This window comes from Narcine bancroftii, chromosome 3 (assembly GCF_036971445.1).
Source record: "Narcine bancroftii isolate sNarBan1 chromosome 3, sNarBan1.hap1, whole genome shotgun sequence".
Lineage (NCBI taxonomy): Eukaryota > Metazoa > Chordata > Chondrichthyes > Torpediniformes > Narcinidae > Narcine > Narcine bancroftii.
This window is the reverse complement of record NC_091471.1, coordinates 126,322,078-126,341,839: the sequence shown is the minus strand read 5'-3', so window position 1 is coordinate 126,341,839 and position 19,762 is coordinate 126,322,078. Positions and strand designations below refer to the sequence as shown.

The 19,762-nt window shown below is 38.2% G+C and overlaps 1 protein-coding gene across 16 annotated transcripts in view; it reads right to left on the bottom strand.

Annotated features, from left to right (window-relative positions):
- The window catches only part of ppargc1a (peroxisome proliferator-activated receptor gamma, coactivator 1 alpha), a 446,776-nt gene that overhangs the window by 48,668 nt on the left and 378,346 nt on the right, over nucleotides 1-19,762 (bottom strand). For all 16 annotated transcript variants that reach the window (XR_011353662.1, XR_011353661.1, XM_069925053.1 and 13 more), the window contains 5 exons: nucleotides 12,519-13,464; nucleotides 6,481-6,597; nucleotides 4,102-4,222; nucleotides 3,148-3,269; nucleotides 2,065-2,216 (listed from right to left, as the gene is read on the bottom strand). Coding sequence is in view for 14 of the 16 variants with exons in the window: in XM_069925053.1 (XP_069781154.1) it covers nucleotides 2,065-2,216; nucleotides 3,148-3,269; nucleotides 4,102-4,222; nucleotides 6,481-6,597; nucleotides 12,519-13,464 (1,458 nt within the window). In the remaining 2 variants the exon portion in view is untranslated. The remainder of the gene's footprint in view (nucleotides 1-2,064; nucleotides 2,217-3,147; nucleotides 3,270-4,101; nucleotides 4,223-6,480; nucleotides 6,598-12,518; nucleotides 13,465-19,762) is intronic.

Here is a 19,762-nt window from a genome sequence, read left to right as displayed (position 1 = left end):
TTGTCATTGGGCCATTTCCAAGTCAATTAGGTACAATTAAAGCAGTGGTTTCCAAACTTTTTCTTTCCACTCACATACCGCTTTAAGTCATCCCTTACTAATCCCCTATTGCATGGGGATGACTTAAAGCGGTATGTGAGTGTGGAAAGAAAAAGTTTGGAAACCACTACTTTGGAGATTCATATCTTTGTATGACTCATCACAGTCATAACTGATTAAAAGATTATCCCCTTTAATTGGGAATATAGTAAACTTTCAGGAAACTTTTTTTAATATATTAGAATTTCTAACCTCAATGCCCATCTCAGGAGCTCATTTCAAAGGGAAATTAATCCAGTGTCTAACCTGACACATTGACTAGAGATCTTATAGATAGGACCTTCAACCTCACCAACAGTGTTCAGATCAAATCTATTCCCTTTGTCATTTTAAAAACCAATATTCCTTCCAATGCTGCAATTCGCTAAGGTAGATAACTCTGAATTCTGGAACCTAGCTCATAACTAAGATTTGCTGACATTTTTATGCCATCTTCTGTAGCCTCTCGTGAGCTTTAACGTTCTTTATCAGTTATGGGAATGAAAGCTTAACAAAAGTCCACAAAAGAGTTGTATGTGGCCCAGGCACAGAACTTGTTAAGAGTTGTGTCATTTAATATAAAAGATTGCTTTCCCCAAAATCATATAACAATGTCTGCATTCCTTTCATAAGAGATCATCTTCATCCAAATAGTGCTATCCTTGGCTCAATATGTGATGCAGACAGATGTGATGCCTGGAATTTTCCATCCCTAAGTAAATAATGACCAGAAAATGTGAAAACATGCACCTATTTTTATCTAAGATGGTCTCAGACCTATGCATTTCATCTGAATTCATGAAACAGTGTCCACAAATAAAAGTATGAGCAGAAACACCAGATAGCATGCATAATTGGTCAGTTTGTGACCCTGCCATGTCAGACCAATTAAAGAGAATTTCTGTCCTTTACAAGAGGACCATTTCCCTCACAGTATCAAATTTCCTTTGGGTAATAAAGGCCAGAAAATAGGATATATACTGCATGACTTTGTGCCCAGGTACTAGCCAGTACAAGGAAAATAGGCTTACCTCCTCTGATATCATGGTGCATTATGGGATGGACTGTGCTTTAAATTTATGAAACTGATTAGGTTCAAGGGTGATTTAGAGATTTTGAACTTCCAGTCCCCATTGAGGCTGGGATCCTGCATATCTAGGACTTGACACAATTTCTTGCCCCTCTGCTGAACCAATAGTAGATGTATTAAGATTACAGAGTCAGGAACATGCATTTCCAATCCAAATCCACTCCATTTATTTGTCATCTTCTGAACCAGCTTAACAATCCCTCAAAAAGGCCAGAGGAGGTTTTGTCTTTTCTCTGATTCCCAATGGAATCAGAGGAATGATTACCTATTTGCCCAATACTGATAATAGTTATTCTAAACTTTTTATACTTATCCCTATTTCTTTGTCCTTATTGAATAATTTTATGGATTTAATTTCTTTAAATTAATGGGAAACCTTATGTCTAATTAATACCCTTAATTAGGCATAAGGTTTCACATTATCTTGAGCACTCCTTTTATTCCTAGGGCTTCATCAATTACAAAAAAAAATAATTTTCCCACTGTTTTCACAGTTATTCATGGCCAAGCACATAAAATAATGTAAATTTTCTAAATGCCCGCTGGGTGAAAACTTAACCCTGCTGAAATTAACTCGTAATATTAAATTATTCTTAGATTTACAGAGCATTTCAAGAATCTACTGAATTACACCGGTTAATCAGATAAATTTACAGATCAAGTTTTGATACATGCCAAGCATGCATTTAGGTTAATTGAGCCCAGGATGCAATGTTACAGAAACCTTCACTGACTCCATATGGGTTTCTATTTTCTACTGTAAATGTAAGAATTTGATTAGATAAGTCTACATTCAAAGTTAATTAAACCAATAAAAATGAAAAAAAAACTATCCACTTCAAATATCTATATTCTCAATGAGAAAATAAAGCTATTATTTTGTCGACCACTCTTACCCAGTTCTGCATAGTTTGACTTGTAAAACTGTCTACGACCACCAAAGCACAATTCAAACGGGGGCTCATTGGACCTTCGCAATGTATGTCCATTCTCAAGAGCAGCAAATGCATCACAAGTGTAACGGTATGTGATGAAGCCATAGTTGTCACTGAAAGAATTGGAACAAAATTAGTGTGTGCCACCCATTGTAGCAAATTTTGCAAAATGTTGCAGAGTATAAGTCGATACTTTCTATTTTTTGGACAACAAAAACAAAAGTTGGCATGTATGTAGAAGGATCTTAAAATGATTCACATCAAAAGAGTAATTTTGAAGTACTTTTTCTATAATTGCATGTGGAAACTATTCTTCAGATAAAAAGATCCACAAAGAGCACTAAAAATCTGCTTTGGTCACTTGACTGAGGAAGAACACTTGGAGAATTTTCTCTTCTATTTTGAAAAGAATGTTTAAACAGAGTGAAAAACAACACAGTTTTTATACCTATGGACACTAGAGTCAATTCACAGTCTTTTCTTGCATTAATGGGAAATAATAGTCTGTGCCTCCATTAAACCTTACAATGTGATACCGTCAATTTGAGAGTGCCACTTAATGCCCAATGTGCTGCCAGTTGCAGATGTAACAGCAGTGCCAAAGTGAAAATCAATGTCCAAAGATCCTCACTGTTATTTTGCATTCTAAATGGTTGAAATATGCACTTTAAATGCTCTTCATTATAAAATATCAAGACACAGATCATCTATTTTGGTGTTGCGGGAATGATTCTATGCAGAAAACCATAACCATCTATCTTCTAATCCATAATTCTATCTTCCTTTGATTAAAACTTAATTGGATAAATATGAATCCCAATCCTGTGACTTGTATCAGTAATGTGAAAATCAGGCCAAAACAATGACCAGTTATTCATCTGCAAGAAAATATCAATTTTACTCATATTCTAAGATTGCAAGAACACTTACATGTTCACTCGGTTATTACTATAGTTGTATATCACATCTATTACCTCAAACAGAAAGTACAGATTTTGATGGAGTAATTTTATTCATGTGAACTGTAACTATTTGTAATCTTACCCATCTTCACGTAAATGTACAGTGCACTCTTCGATTTCACCAAAAACCTCAAAACGTCTTTTCAGTTCTGTACGTGTTATGTCACCCCTGACCTTTCCCACATAAATAACTCGTCGTTCCTCCTGGAGAGATTTTTAAAACATTTATGCAAATCAAAGATTCATGCTTTGCATATTTTCTTTCAATCTTTTTATTAATCATATTATAGGTAAACAATACATGAGGAGAATCAAAAAGGGGGAAATATCACTATATGACGTCATATAATATAACATATTGCATTACACCACAATCAAAATTAAATCTTTAAAACATTATTACATAAAACCCCACGTAATCTAAGAAGAAAAAAAAAACAAAAAAAAAGAAAAAGTCTGGGCAGCCTATCCTGAGAATTTATTAATAAAAATTAATCATTTGGTCTTCACAAAGAGAAAGGAAGTAAAATTAAATATAGTCTGGAAGGTAAAAATAATTATACTAAGTCATGTGGAAATAATTTATGAAAGGTGGCCACATCTCTTCAAATTTAACAGAAGTATCAAAGTATGACTCCTAATTTTCTCTAAACTCAAACATGACATAATTTGAGAGAACCACTGTGTCAAAGTAGTTGGATTAGAATCTCTTCATTTAAATAAGACCTCTTCTAGCCAACAATGTAGAAAAGGCTACAACCCGATATGTGGAAGTGGGAATACATCCCACTTCTGGAAGTATAATTTCAAAAAGACCAGTCAATGAGTAAGGTTGCAAACTGATATCCAGTATAGCTGATAAAGTATTAGAAATACCTATCCAATATCTCTCCAACATATGGCATCGCCAAAACATATGAATTAGGGGAGCCAATTCTGATTTACATCCATCACAAATAGGACTAACATTAGAAATGCTTCACATATTTTGAGCTAACCTAAATGTGAATGGGAAGAGAGCACCAACAATGCTTACAATTGCCTTTTGCCTTTGACGCTCCCTTTGCTTTGCTCTTTCAAATTCACGTTTTTCATAGTCCTTTCGATATTCTTCCCTCTTCAGCCTTTCATTTTCATATTCCTCATAGCTGTCATACCTGAAGAAATTCAATGCAATAGTAAGGAAATGAAAAATAAATAGTCAAATATGTGCATGTCACATTTTCAAACAAAAACAAGCTTTGCTTGAAAGTTCCTAGGGAATCTCAGATAACTCTGTACAATATGCAAGCAGATTTGGACACTCTCAGCAGGTTGATCTTCTACAGGGCTTCTCTCTCTTAGTCAATGTAAACCATGAATTTAGACTTGTCCACAACAAATAGGATTACTGCCATGATTAATACAGGTTTACACCAGAAGAAGGACAATAAGATTCAAAGGCACAAATCTTCAAAGTGCCATTAAAGTACTTTTTTAATGTAAGTTGCATTTGAAACAAATGATTTCAGACTGATTTCTCACTGCCAGTCTCCTCCAGAATCATCAGGAATTATGGTGGTAGTTAATGGGACTTTATTTACTTTGAGTAAATGCAAAACTGTATGCATTGTGAGGAGTTCCCACCCTCCTCTCCCCTCCCATGCAGTAGAAAACTTGCAGCCAAACCTCTGAGCAGAGATGAGGCGGGCTAACTCTCTCCCGGGTCCTAATTAAAGTTTCAAAGTTCAAAATTCACAGTTCAAATTTATTGTCAGAGTACATACATGACATCAGATGCAACCCTGAGATTCCTCTACTGCGAGTCAGGCAGAATTTCTACTTTATCAATAGTGCAAAAAACTGCACTCAAGAAAAAGACGTATAAAAAGTGAAAAATGTACGCAAATTGACTGCAATACAGAGAAAAAATATATTCAGTAACAAATAATGTGCTCAAACACAAACTTAATTAGAATATTTCATCAATCAATTAGATCTTCCACCTCAGCTAAACTTGTCCAATTTATTCAAAAATCTAACAATATGAAGTTTGAACTCACTCAACAACTGAGCCTCTGGTGCTATGGGACCTACCCTCTGTTAGCCCCAAAGACTTCTGTTAAGGAAGATGATTAATAAATCTTTTGAGTTATTTCTCTGTTTTCTGTAAAAATACTAATAAGTTAATTATGTGTCTGTGCTTTTATTTATTTTCTGGTTGGGTTTTCAGTCATACAATTATTTTTCTAGATATGAACACCTGAAAAATCACGGTAGAAAAAGAAAATCGGCTAATCTTAGTGAGAAGCTTTTTTCCTGGTCAAGGGAGAAGCACCATTCTTCTGCCACTGATTGCAAAAGTCAGGCTATTGTATCAGGACATTAGCAAACAGCAACCTTGCATTTGCTATTGTAAATCAAATAGATGAAGTTGTTTCAGCATCTTTTATCCATGCTTTACATGTGGTGCACTAAAACTGTAATTTTCCCATTCCAGCAAAACACATTTAATCACCTTGTAACTCTGAAATTTACAGTATTGATCAAACATTACAGGAGTAGGTCAGTAATACTGAACAGGAAACAACCTGCAAGAAGAGCTTCAATTAATTTTCACAATGCCTTCTCATAATCTGTTATGGTGCTGAACCAGTGTGGAGAAGTTGCACACACTTATGTTCCGTACCTTCAGCACAGAAGCCAGTCATCATTTTGTGATGAATTTTTAAGTTTATAAAGGAGTTGTATAACAAAAACAGAGCTATTATTTCCTTCTCTAATAGTGAGAGCAAAAATGAGGGAAGGCTATTCAGCGCTCTGCTTTTTTAAAAACTATTCTACCTCCAATCATATTTCAAAGGAGAGTGATAGCCCAGATCTCTCTTTTGCTGGGAGAATGCCATTTTATAAATTGAAGTGGAAGTTGAGAAGACCCAGGCAGATCCAGTGGTGTAAAATACAGAAGTTAGGAGCCCACATAAGGAACACAAGATATAAGCGTGAAAGCAGAGTATAATGGCATCAAAGACTTGCGAAGCTATTAAAGTGCAGTAATGAATGGGGTGCACTATTGCCTACTGTTGTTTTCAATCATTAAATACCAAGGATTGGTGAAACTTCTGTCAAATTTCACCTTACTGTTCCCATACTGCCCTTGATACTGTTGAACAAAAAAAGGCCATGTTTAAACATGGATCAAGAAATCTATTCAATCGCTATTCCAGACAAGCACATTTGGAAACTTTGGTGCACCTGACCCAACTCCAACTTTCACAACAAAGTTTATTTTTATCAAAAATAATTTAAACTGATAAAGTTAATCTGAAATTACTAATTTATCTGCTTGTTTGAAGACAGAAGGTAAAGTGAACTTAATGAAGTTTAAGTTTTAATAGAATATGTAAAATGATTCTGCACTATTGAAATCCCTCACCTGGGTCTGCTGTAGCGATTGAAAGGTGATCTGGAGCGTGACCTTGAATAGGAGCAAGGACTTCCACGAGACCTGTGTTGCACTCTACCGCGCCCTGAATCATAGTAGTGGTGTGGTCTATAAAGCAAAATGAACATGGATATACTTTTTTATGAATAATAACTGATAGTTTAACATTTTATTGATATGAGGACAGACATTTTTCAGCATTTATTAAATCACCAAAGATGGGCCAGGGGTTTAATTCTTCAAATGTACAGCCAAGCCTTTAGCAGAGGCACTTCCGTACCAGGAGCTCAAAGTATTTTATACATTTTATTACTCTGTGGAATTGGCAAAAGCTCATTGGAAGAAAGAACATCAAAGCACAATAGGAATGCTGAATGTGAGAGGAAATAAACAAAAGAATACATCATAAAATTATACATACAGTAAATTGTAAAATAAATATCACAATGGTTCAGTTCCTTAGATGGTAGCTGAGATAGTTAACCAAGTGACAGCTAATCAGAAGGGCAAAAAGAGAGTGGGAAGGTAGATTATGAAAAAAAGTTAGCACAAAATATAAAAAACAGACAAGTTTTTTTTGTAATTATATTAAATTGAAAAGGGTGGTTAAAATGAAGATGGGTCCCTTGGAGGATGAGAATGGGGAAATTGATATTGGGTAATGAGGAATGGCTGAGGCTTTAAATGACTATCTGGTGTCAGCCTTCATGGTAGAAGACACATCCACCATGCCAAAGACAGATATTATGGATGCAATGGGAAGTGAGGATCTAAATGCAATAGTAGTACTGGACAAACTTCTGGGTCTAAAGATAGTGCCCTGGCCCTGAAGTTATGGAGAAGACTTTGGTGATAATTTCCAAAAATTCTCTGGACTCTGAGCAGGTCCTAGCAGATTGGACCTGGTGAGACTGCATCTGGAATACTGTGAGCAGTTCAGGTCTCCTTACTTGAGGAAGGATGTACTGGCTTTGGAGGCAGTCCAGAGGAAGTTCACCAGGTTGATTCCAGAGATGAGGGGTTTAGACTAAGTGGAGAGATTGAGTCATTTGAGACTGTACTCGCTGGAATTTAGAAGAATGAAAGGGGACCTTATAGGAATTTATCATGAAATTATGAAGGGCATAGATAACATAGAGGTAGGTAAGTTGTCCCCATTGATAGGGAAGACTAGAACTGGGGACATAGCCTCAAAATCCAGGAGAGTAGATTTAGGACAGAGATTAGGAGGAACTGCTTTTCCGAGAAGGTGGTCAATCTACAGAATTCACTGCCCATTGAAGCAGTGGGGGCTACCTCAGTAAATATAATGAAGACAAGTTGTATAGATTTTTACAAAGTAGGGGAAGTAAGGGATATGGGGAATGGCAGGTAGGTGGAAATGAACCTATCATCAAATTAGCCATGATCTCATTGAATGGTGAAGCAGGCTTGACAAGCCGGATGGCTGACTCCTGCTCCTATCTCTTTTGTTCTTATTACCAAGCATTTCTAAACAAGGAGAAACACAGCCAGTTATCATAAAATCAGTAGAAACAAATTTCATTTAAATGAAACAGGACAAAAAAATCAATTCACATCTTGCCTCAGAATCAAGTATTCTAATAGTAATGAAAGGTTCCTGTAGATTAATAAAACCTGTTTTCCAGCAGAGATCATTAATTTAGCTGCATCCTGCACATGCTTTTCATAAAAATCCTGCAGGGCTAAATGACATGCACTCAGTGCCCTTTAATCTTTGTCTCTTTCTTCATCAGCTACTCTCTCTCATCATCTCTCCTGTTGAGTGCAGAATTTACTATGGGGTTATCATTTTTGCAGGGTATGAATGGAACAGTGGTATGACAGTGTCACAAACACATTGCAGCAGTCAATGCAAATGTCTTTAATTTATATTCAGTCTCCTAACATTCACGTCAGATTTATTAATCTTTCTTTTAAAAATATTTTTACTGAGTTTAACATACATACAAAATTGAAAGTCATGTAACAATTCATTTGTATACAAGTAAGCACACACAAAAGTAGATAAAACTACATCAGTAATTCCTTATAATATATCAAAAATAATTACATTTAAATGATCTATATGACCATGTTAAACCCATTTCTTAAAATAAGTTGTAAAAGGCAAAAGAAAAAAAGAAAAATAAAGAAAAATCAAAAACTAGATCTAATCTACCCACTTCCTCTAATCAAGGTTACCTTGCATAGATAAGAAAAAAATGATAATGTGGAACAATTGGCAACCAGCCAAGAACAGGCAATGAATCATCAGAACATCCCATAATTGTTACTTCCAATTATTAAAAAAAAATCCTTTTCCAAATCAACACATAATCCATTATTGAGAAATATGTTGAGAATATAGGTTCAATTTAGAAAATTCTGGCTTCATGATTTTTCACTGGTTTGTCCTATTATATAGGTAACCATCTTTTCAACTGTCTTTGTTGGACGCTGTTTTCAAGGAATGGCATAGAATAAGTATTCAAAGTTTTAACAATCTCTTTATTCAAGATAATTTTGCCTCTTTCGAACAATTTAATCTTTCCAACAGACTTTTTTTAGTTATTTACAAATTAGACACTTCATTCAGTATAAGATTTTGGATTGTCCACAAATTTTCAGTACCAATATTCTGGATATGTTTTTAAATTTACAGTTTTATTTTCATGGTGGACTAACATCATGCACTTGTAATAACTTATTGGATTTAAAATCAGTATCTATGGCTAAGATTAAGAGTGACTGGGAACAAAATTTGAATATAACATTTTCAGTTGATTTATGATTAATCAACTTCATTAATGATTCTTCATTTTGTGTAAGGCATTGTTTATTACAATTTAAGGTTATAACAGAACACATATATCTAAACTTAAATTATCCTGCTTTTATGCAGATGTTGAGCCACTATAGATCTCTGATCCATATGTTTTGGGAATGCCCAAATTTAGAGAGATTCTGGAAAGATATTTTACAAATTTTATCAACTATTTTTAAGATCAATTTTGAACCTTGTCGATTAATTGCTCTGTTTGGTTTTTCTTGTGATCCAGATAAACATTTGTTAGCATCTCAGGAAAAAGTTTTAGCTTTTATCACGTTGATAGCCAGACATGCAATCTTACTGAAATGGAAAGATGAGTTATCCTCTGCTCATATGCAGTGGTTATATGATGTAATGTCCTATTGAAATTTAGAGAAAATTAGATATAATTTTAAAGATAGAAAGTTTCAATTTATGAAATTTCTTAGAAATTTTTAATAATTGGATTTATTAATCATTTTGATTCTGAATACCTTGAGAACACAGCAACACTTTTATTTTATACAAAAATACAATTCTGAAAAATTGACTCAGCAGGCTAAACAGTGTAGTATATTTCTTCTTTGGCTTGGCTTCGCGGACAAAGATTTATGGAGGGGTAATGTCCACGTCAGCTGCAGGCTCGTTTGTGGCTGACAAGTCCAATGCGGGACAGGCAGACACGGTTGCAGCGGTTGCAGGGGAAAATTTGTTGGTTGGGGTTGGGTGTTGGGTTTTTCCTCCTGTCTTTTGTCAGTGAGGTGGGCTCTGCGGTCTTCTTCAAAAGAGGTTGCTGCCTGCCGAACTGTGAGGCGCCAAGATACACGGTTTGAGGCGATATCAGCCCACTGGCAGTGGTCAATGTGGCAGGCACCAAGAGATTTCTTCAGGCAGTCCTTGTACCTCTTCTTTGGTGCACCTCTGACACGATGGCCAGTGGAGAGCTCGCCATATAACACGATCTTGGGAAGACGATGGTCCTCCATTCTGGAGACGTGACCTACCCAGCGCAGTTGGATCTTCAACAGCGTGGATTCGATGCTGTCAGCCTCTGCTATCTCGAGTACTTCGATGTTAGGGATGAAGTCGCTCCAATGAATGTTGAGGATGGAGCGGAGACAACGCTGGTGGAAGCGTTCTAGGAGCCGTAGGTGATGCCGGTAGAGGACCCATGATTCGGAGCCGAACAGGAGTGTGGGTATGACAACGGCTCTGTATACGCTTATCTTTGTGAGGTTTTTCAGTTGGTTGTTTTTCCAGACTCTTTTGTGTAGTCTTCCAAAGGCGCTATTTGCCTTGGCGAGTCTGTTGTCTATCTCATTGTCGATCCTTGCATCTGATGAAATGGTGCAGCCGAGATAGGTAAACTGGTTGACCGTTTTGAGTTCTGTGTGCCCGATGGAGATGTGGGGGGGCTGGTAGTCATGGTGGGGAGCTGGCTGATGGAGGACCTCAGTTTTCTTCAGGCTGAATTCCAGGCCAAACATTTTGGCAGTTTCCGCAAAACAGGACGTCAAGCGCTGAAGAGCTAGCTCTGAATGGGCAACAAATGCGGCATCGTCTGCAAAGAGTAGTTCATGAACAAGTTGCTCTTGTGTCTTGGTGTGAGCTTGCAGGCGCCTCAGATTGAAGAGACTGCCATCCGTGCGGTACCGGATGTAAACAGCATCTTCATTGTTGAGGTCTTTCATGGCTTGGTTCAGCATCATGCTGAAGAAGATTGAAAAGAGGGTTGGTGCGAGAACGCAGCCTTGCTTCACGCCATTGTTAATGGAGAAGGGTTCAGAGAGCTCATTGCTGTATCTGACCCGACCTTGTTGATTTTCGTGCAGTTGGATAACCATGTTGATGAACTTGGGGGAGCATCCGAGGCGCTCTAGCATTTGCCAAAGCCCTTTCCTGCTCACGGTGTCGAAGGCTTTGGTGAGGTCAACAAAGGTGATATAGAGTCCTTTGTTTTGTTCTCTGCACTTTTCTTGGAGCTGTCTGAGGGCAAAGACATGGTGTGGTATATACAGCAAAGATAAAGATACATGACTAATTTTTTGGGCTTGAGCTCTTCATCAAGGTATCTTTGCTATATAAAGTACACTGTTTGACCTGTTGAGTTTCTCCAGCTTTGTGTTTTTACTTAAACTACAGTGTCTGCAGATGTTCGTATTTTAATTTATTTTATATAATGTGCATTAGTACATAATCTATAATTAATTTTGTCAGTGAAATAACTTTATTAAATTATTCTAAAGCAAAGTTTAAACTCTTTCAAGTATCTTTTCTATCCTTTCCATTTCTCACACATAATGTTGATATTTCAAGCTTATCTTATCTATAAAAAAAATCTTTGCTTCTCTAATACTATTTCGACTTTCTTGTAAAAATGGTTATATCTCAAGCCCTGGTAAATTGTTATATATTGATGTATTACAATATTGTTATTGTACTTCGATGCAAAACCCACAACATCAAGCTTAATGAATGTGTTTATTAACTTAACCTTATCAACAAAAGAAAATGACCTTTATAATGGCATGTCAGGTTCTTTCTCAATAATACCAGAATTCCCAGAATAAATTTTGAGCGCTATTCTAAGAGAGTGTTAATAACAATAACCCTTCAATGAAAACAAATCTATGAATTATTGATCATACCTAAAATTGTTTTATTTTTGTAAAAAATTAAAAATGAAATTTTCTTTCTTTTCAAAAAATGATTTTTTTTTGGGATCACGTAGAGGAGGCAATTTAGTCCTACACAAGACAGAGTGAAAAACGAATTTCCTCTCATTCCCCAAGTGTCAATGTATAGAATGATGCAAGTTATTTTCTTCTGTGATCCCTTCCCCTTCAGAGCAGGATTATAAATTGTAATTATCACCCTGACATAATCATTGAAAGGACTAAATACGATAAAGACTATGAGATCTCTAAACTGAGATGGAGACAATGAGTTGTCCTAAGGAAGCCACATCGGCAGGAAAATAGACTATTTGCATCATTGCATTGTTTGATATAAAAGAGTAATGTTACACCAGAATCACACTTCAACTGCTATCACAAATAGGGACTTTAATGTGCAATGTTTATTCATGAAAATGTTAATCCTATAGTGCATGAAGAAAAAGTGTTATTCATACAGACTTTGGTTTAGAGTTCTCAAGTTATTTATTCAAACACAACAAACCCAGCCACTGAATGAATTGAAATATTTGTATACATACCTAGATGAGGATCTATTGTATGGCGATCTTGATCTGGAATGAGAATACGGGGAGCAAGAATAATGTCTGCGTCTAGGATAGGAACTAGATCTTGACCTTGCCCTGACTATTCTTTGAGAAGGCGCATAGGTCTTTGGTGAGTAGATAGAATCACTGCATGGGGAACTGGACAGAGAGCGAGAACAAGATCTTTCTAATAATAACCCATCAGGCGTTCCATCCCATGGGTAGAGGAACTTTTCAGTCTCACCATCACTGTCATCAAACACACCATCCAGTGACATTCCTGCACTGAAATATGTTGGCAGTTTTGAATAATATCCATGACAAGAGTCTTTTTCCCTCTGATCACTTGCCTCATTTTCAATCTCATCAAAGAAAGCTTGACATGGATGACCAAAGTGCTTGTTTAGCTCAGCCCTGATTTCTTGGTCTTTCAATTGCAATCTGGGAACAGAGTAGCTGATGGTCTGTGCATCCAGTTGCTGGTTTTCTTCCTCACACGTTTGATCTTCTTTAACAGGAAGTATTTTTTTCTTATGTTCTCTGGGTGAGGGCTCTCTGGAAGAGTAATCCTGGAGTTTGGGTTCTCTTGCTTTGCAGAATGCCATGGTATTTAATGAATCTGCCTTTGCATTCATGAATTGACAGTAGTCATGGTCACCAAAGAGCCTTGCATTTGTCCGTTTCACCTTTCTCTCTTCACTTTGCGTAAGTGCACGAGGTAAATCTGAATTCTTACTGAGTTGGGCATAGAGTTCAGTTTGTTCGGGATCTTTCTTTATGGAACTGCTTAGTTGAGAGCTTGAGGCAGAATCACTTAGTCGTAATTTCTTTGGTAGCGGACTGTGAACTGAAGAGCTGCAAGGTGACCTGTGTTTGACTGCAGTCTTAAACGGATTATCTTGATTAGCTTTATGTGGAGGAGTGGTCGGTGGTGTCAGACCTGAAATATAGAGTACGATATATATTTTCTTGGCAAAGGTTCAGGCAAACAGTTAAAATTAAGAGTTTTTTGAAACAGTACATTTTCAGAAAATAAGATGCCAAAAGCTAAATCACATTATGATATATTCAGTACAGCTGACAGCATAATTTGCATTAATGCAGTGAGCAACAACTTCTAAATGATTACAATGTTCCTGTCTCATTGCTGCTCATTGCTTAAATGAAGTGCTACTAATGCAGTTTAGATTTTATAAATGAAACAGTATTTCTTTCAGATTGGTATAGATACCCATATGTAACAATAATAAAAAGGTCCTCAGCCATAAAGCAGCATACAAGTGAAATTGCATAAAATATTTATATCTGATTTGGCATGGCTCAGAGGGAATACTTATAAAATATGTTCTCTACCAAGAAAATGGGTTCTGCTAATAGACTAATTTCTTATCAATATGATGCAGGCACTTTTTGAAATCCTTATACTGTTGTGCAAACAAATGTTGACAGATTTATGTAAAGTAAGGTGACTGTCCTATGCTGAAGGCCAACAAGTTGCAGTTAATGAGTTTATTCTGTATGCACATGTAATTTGGGTTATATTTCCTCTGCCACCCTTTGCTATATTTGAAGTCCACAAAAAAAACTGATGTACGTTAATGGTCTTGGGCCTTGTCAATGTTCAGGATTAACAATGTCAGCGATGCTTAACCATATTACCATATAACCATTTACGGAGCGGAAACAGGCCATGTTGGCCTTTCGAGTCTGCACCGGTTCTAACGTTTCCTAATACTATAAAACTTTTTTTTTTTAATATTTTTTATTACAAACTACATGTATAGTTTTACATTTAAATTCATATTTTCAAAGGTAAATTAACATCTACAAATAATGCTTTCTATGAATGTTAAGCAAAGTGTTTATCTTTATTTTGCTTTTCTTTAGTTGGCTGTGGTAGCCTATTGTCAAATGTCACATGGGACCCCTTGGTTAGAATTCCTGAATACTCCGCAGTCAAATCCTCAAATAGGAATGTTTTTCATGCCAATAACAATTTTTGCCATTCAAAGTACTTGCCAAAGGTCAGAATATTAGGAAAGTCTTTTTTTCACTTTGTGTAAGTGCACATAATTTTTTTAGGAAATAGTAAACAGAATAAAGGGTGACTAGAATCCACAAGCTGTTGACTAAAAGCCCAGTCAATTATATCATTGATAACAACTGTTAATCCCTTTGTTCATTCGTGAACAATATTTTATTTAGCTTGGGTCTCCAAACACAAGCAAAATATAATTAACTATTCAGTTTTAAATTTAGTTTGAGTTAATTTAATTTATTTTAATTGTTTGTAGGATTTAAATGATATTTTAGCTAACATTTTCTGTAGAATCATTCATTTAAAGCTATTTGCCGGTACAGTAATTCCTTTGCAGTCAAATCTCCTGGTTGAATATGAAGAATAGCAATTGATAAGAAAATTAAAATATTTTCTTCCAGTTGTCAATTTAAATTACATTTTATTACAGTCTCATACACTCATCAAAACTACTGAACAGTATGCAATGGAAACATTTCAGAATCAAATTTGGCCACACAATAAACAAGATACCACAAACTAGAAATTCTGAACAAGCAACCAAATTTTCATGAGAGAAATGTTGATATAATTATTTTCATGTCAAATCACATCATCTCCAAAATATAACCAGACACATTTATGTTTATAAATCATGCCTGCAGAGATAACATTTTCTGCATTAGACATATGCCTAATAGCAATGATTTCTTTGCCAGTATCAAGAGTGAAATAATCATTATTGCACTGAGATCCACCTATTATTGACCCCTTTAAGGACAAGATGCTAATAGGTGCTGATTCCTCTGGCAGAACATAATTTAAGTGGGGGCTCCTTTAAGAGATCCCAGTTTTGCACAAGAAACTAAACTCAATGTTGTCACTTTTAATTTTGTTCATTTTTGGGACTCACAATAGCTCACAATTCTTGTCCCATTTACCACTCTCCCAATTTCCCAATCCTTTTACACACTTCCCTCAGCCTTGTACCCCAATCAGTCCCCCAGCATTCAGTCCATGGTTTTGGCCATTCATATGGCCTGAACTGAGACCAAATGCATGTAAATCTGATACATGTAAGAATGGCAGTTGTCATAGGGGTCTAATCTGCACATTGATTGGGTGAACCAACTTGGTCAAGACAGTCCTGAGGAAGTCTTTCTTGAATAGCGTGTTTTTGAACCTAAAAGAGAACATGCTATCTGATTGTGTGCAATGGGACAGGCAACATTAACAATCTAAAAATATCCCCCACTCTAGCACCTTCTCCTGCGGCCACAGGAGGTGCCACATTTGCACCCGCACCTCCTCCCCCACCACAGTCCGGTGCCCCAAACAGGCCTTTACAGGAGAAGCAACACCTCAGTTGTGTATCCGCAGGATTGATTTACTGCATCCGGTGCTCCCTTTGTGGCCTTCTATACTTTGGAGAGACTGGGCGCAGACTGGGAGATCGCTTCGCTGAGAACCTTCACTCTGTCCGAACCAGTGACAGAGACCTCCCAGTGGCCAACCATTTCAATTCTGCATCAGACTCCTGTCCATGTCTGTCCATGGCTTCATGTACTATCCCACCAAGACCACCCATAAGTTGAAGGAACAACACCTGATTTTCCATATGAGCACTCTCCAACCAAATGGCATTAACATCGACTTTTCCAGTTTCTGCTAAACTGTTCTCCCTTCCCCCTCCCTTCCCTATAAAAACAGATAGTAAAGTTTTAATAATCATATAAAACAGAAAGAGTGGCTCAAGTGAACATGGCCCTTTGTAAGATGAGAAGGGGGAATTAATATTGGGTAATGCAGAAATGGCTGAGATTTCGAATGACAATTCTGTGTCCATCTTCAGGGTGGAGTACATGACTAACATGCCAAAGGGCCACCTTATGGGAGATGGGAGATACAGATGTTGATACAATCACAACAGGTATCCCTAAAGTGGGAGTGCGGTAGTCTGAAAGTTTGGTAAGTCCCTGGTCCTGATGGAATGCATCTCAGGGTACTGAAAAAAATAGCAGAATTTATTGTGAAGGCATTTTTGATAATTTACCAAACATCTCTGCATTCTGGGCAGGTTTGTGTGGATTGGAACAAGCGAATATCGCACTACTGTTTAAAAAAGGATGTAGGCCAAAGGCAAGAAATGATGGCCCCGTTATCTTACATCTGTAGTCGGGAAAATGCTTGAAGTTATCAGTAAGGAAGAAATCGTGAGATTACAGGATATAATTTGTTCCATCAGACAGCCTTTTACATAAAAGGTGCGGTGGACAGAGGGAACAGGTATAGAGCTGAATTTCCAAAAGATATTCAATAAATTGTTGCATAAATGACATCCATAAGGTAATGATGGATGGAGCTAGGGATAATGTACTAGCATGGATGGAAGGTCATGTTAGCATCATGTTCAGTGCAGACTCTTGGGCCAACTGGTCTGTTCCAGTTTCGATCTATGTTCTATATGACATAGTACTTCATCATGGAGCCATCGGCCCAAGTTCAATCCTAACCTCAGGTGGCGTCTGTGTGGAGTTACACAGACTTCCATTGACTGCAAGGGATTCTTCTGGATGAATGGATTTCCAAGAACATACATGGTGGCAGATTAATTGAACACTGTAAATTGTCTCTAGTGTGTAGGTTAGTGTAGAGTCCATGGAAAGTTGATAAGGAAGTGGGGCAAATTTAAAATAGGATTAATGTAAACATAACATAACATAACAATTACAGCACGGAAACAGGCCATTAGGCCCTTCTAGTCCGCACCGAACCAAACACCCCTTTCTAATCCCACCTCCCTGCACAATGCCCATAACCCTCCATCTTCCTCTCATCCATATACCTGTCCAACCTTTTCTTAAATAATACAATTGACTCCGCCGCCACTATTTCTCCCGGAAGATCATTCCACACAGCTACCACTCTCTGAGTAAAGAAGTTCCCCCTCATGTTACCTCTAAACCTCTGCCCCTTAATTCTTAACTCATGTCCTCTTGTTTTAATCTTTCCTCCTCTTAACGGAAATAGTCTATCCACATCCACTCTGTCTATCCCTTTCATAATCTTAAATACTTCTATCAAATCCCCTCTCAACCTTCTACGCTCCAAAGAATAAAGACCCAATCTGTCCAATCTCTCCCCATACTCCAGATTCTTAAACCCAGGCAACATTCTGGTAAACCTTCTCTGCACTCTCTCCACTCTGTTTATATCCTTCCTATAATTAGGCGACCAGAACTGCACACAGAACTCCAAATTAGGCCGCACCAACGTCTTATACAATCTCAACATCACCTCCCAACTCCTATATTCCATGCAATGATTGATAAAGGCCAGCATACTAAAAGCCTTCTTCACCACCCTATTCACGTGAGTTTCTACCTTCAGGGAACGATGTACCGTCACTCCTAAATCTTTCTGCTCTTCTGTATTCCTCAATGCTCTCCCATTTACCACATATGTCCTATTCTGATTCTTCTTACCAAAATGAAGCACCTCACATGTAGGATTAGGATAGATGAGTAGTGGATATCAGTGATGACTCAATGGGCCAAAGCACCTGTTTCTGTGTGGTACGTCTCTATGACTCTTCGTCTCTGATATCCCAATAACAATAATTGGGGGAATGGGGAATCTCACAAATTAATCTTACCTAAATATGAAAGTACATGTAGATGAACTCCAAATAAAGAAAAGGAAATGATGGCACATGCTGGGAGCTCAACACTGCAGAAAGCCTAGGGGAGTACAGAAGGTAGAGTTGAAATTAAAACGGGAGTTAGAAAAGCAGGGAGAATTCATGTAAAAATATAGCAGGAAAATTAAAGAAACCTCAGTAAAAGGAGAGAGCATGACAAAGAAAAGATCTAGTAGAAATGAAAATGTGGTGGTGTAGCATCCGTGCTACGCAAGGATGGAGAAGAACGACACATACACCAAAGCCTTGGAAAACGAGACTGCTTTATTGTTCTGGTCATCGCGCTTTTACGGGCCACAGGCACTGATGCCAGAGCCCTGCAAGGGATTGGCTACCATTCCTCCCAGAATACCCTATTTTTACGCCATGTGGGAGGTCACCTGGGACACATTCATCGGCCATTTTGTCTCCGTGTGCAGGCTGCTACATAGCACACATTCCCCCCCCCCCCACCAGAACCGGAGATTGGGCAATAGTATCGTGGGGGAAGATGTAGAATCTGGCTCATTACAGTATAGATATGCCAGTTTCAGGCGGTCAATGGTAAAAGACTACTCCTTACCGCCAATGTCCAGGACAGAGGTGAAGCTGTTGTCCCTGACGACCCTGTAGGGCCCCTCGTACGATCATTGTAGAGGTGGATGGTGCGCGTCCCTTCTCACAAATATGTATTGACAAGTCTTTAAGTCCCTGGGGATGTTATGTTTGGGCTGGCCTTGTGGTGGTGTTGCCGCGGGACCAGTGACCCAAGTTTTCGCTGCAAGTTCTCGACGGGTTACTGCTGAGTCCTCCAGGCATTTATTGGGGGCCTGGAACTCCCCGGGAATGATCGAGCGTGAGCCATAGACCATCTCCGCTGCCGAGGCATTGAAGTCCTTCTTTGGTGTGGTATGAATTCCCAGCAGGACCCAAGACAGTTCGTCCACCCAGTTGGGACCCTTGAGCTGGGCCATCAAGGCTGCCTTGAGGTGCCTGTGAAGGCACTCCACCAACTAGTAGGCCTAAGGGTGATACGCCGTGGTGTGGTGGAGCTGCAACCCCTGAAAGTTAGCCAGTGCCGCCCAGAGCCCAGAGGTGAATTATGCCCCCCTGTCCAAGGTTAGGTGCTCTGGGTCCCCGGATCTGGACACTCATGTGTTGATGAGTGCCCTGGTGCAGGTTTCTGTGGTGGTATCAGCCAGCAGGACTGCCTCAGGCCACCTTGTGGAGCGGTCAACCATGGTCAAGAGGTATCTCACCCCACAGGAAACTAGCAACGGCCCCACTACATCGATGTGTACATAGCTGAAGCTGCGCCACACTGCTTCAAAAGTCCGTGTGGGCGTTCTCATATGCACTTGCACTTCGAAGGACTGGCAGTTGGTGTAGGCTTTGGTCCAATGGCTGACATGTTTACGGAGGCCATGCCAGACAAACCTACTAGCCACCTTTTTGACCATGGTGCGGATTGTAGGGTGCACCAGGTTGTGGATGACATCGAAAACCTGGGGCCTCCATGCAGCCAGAACGATGGGTCGGGGG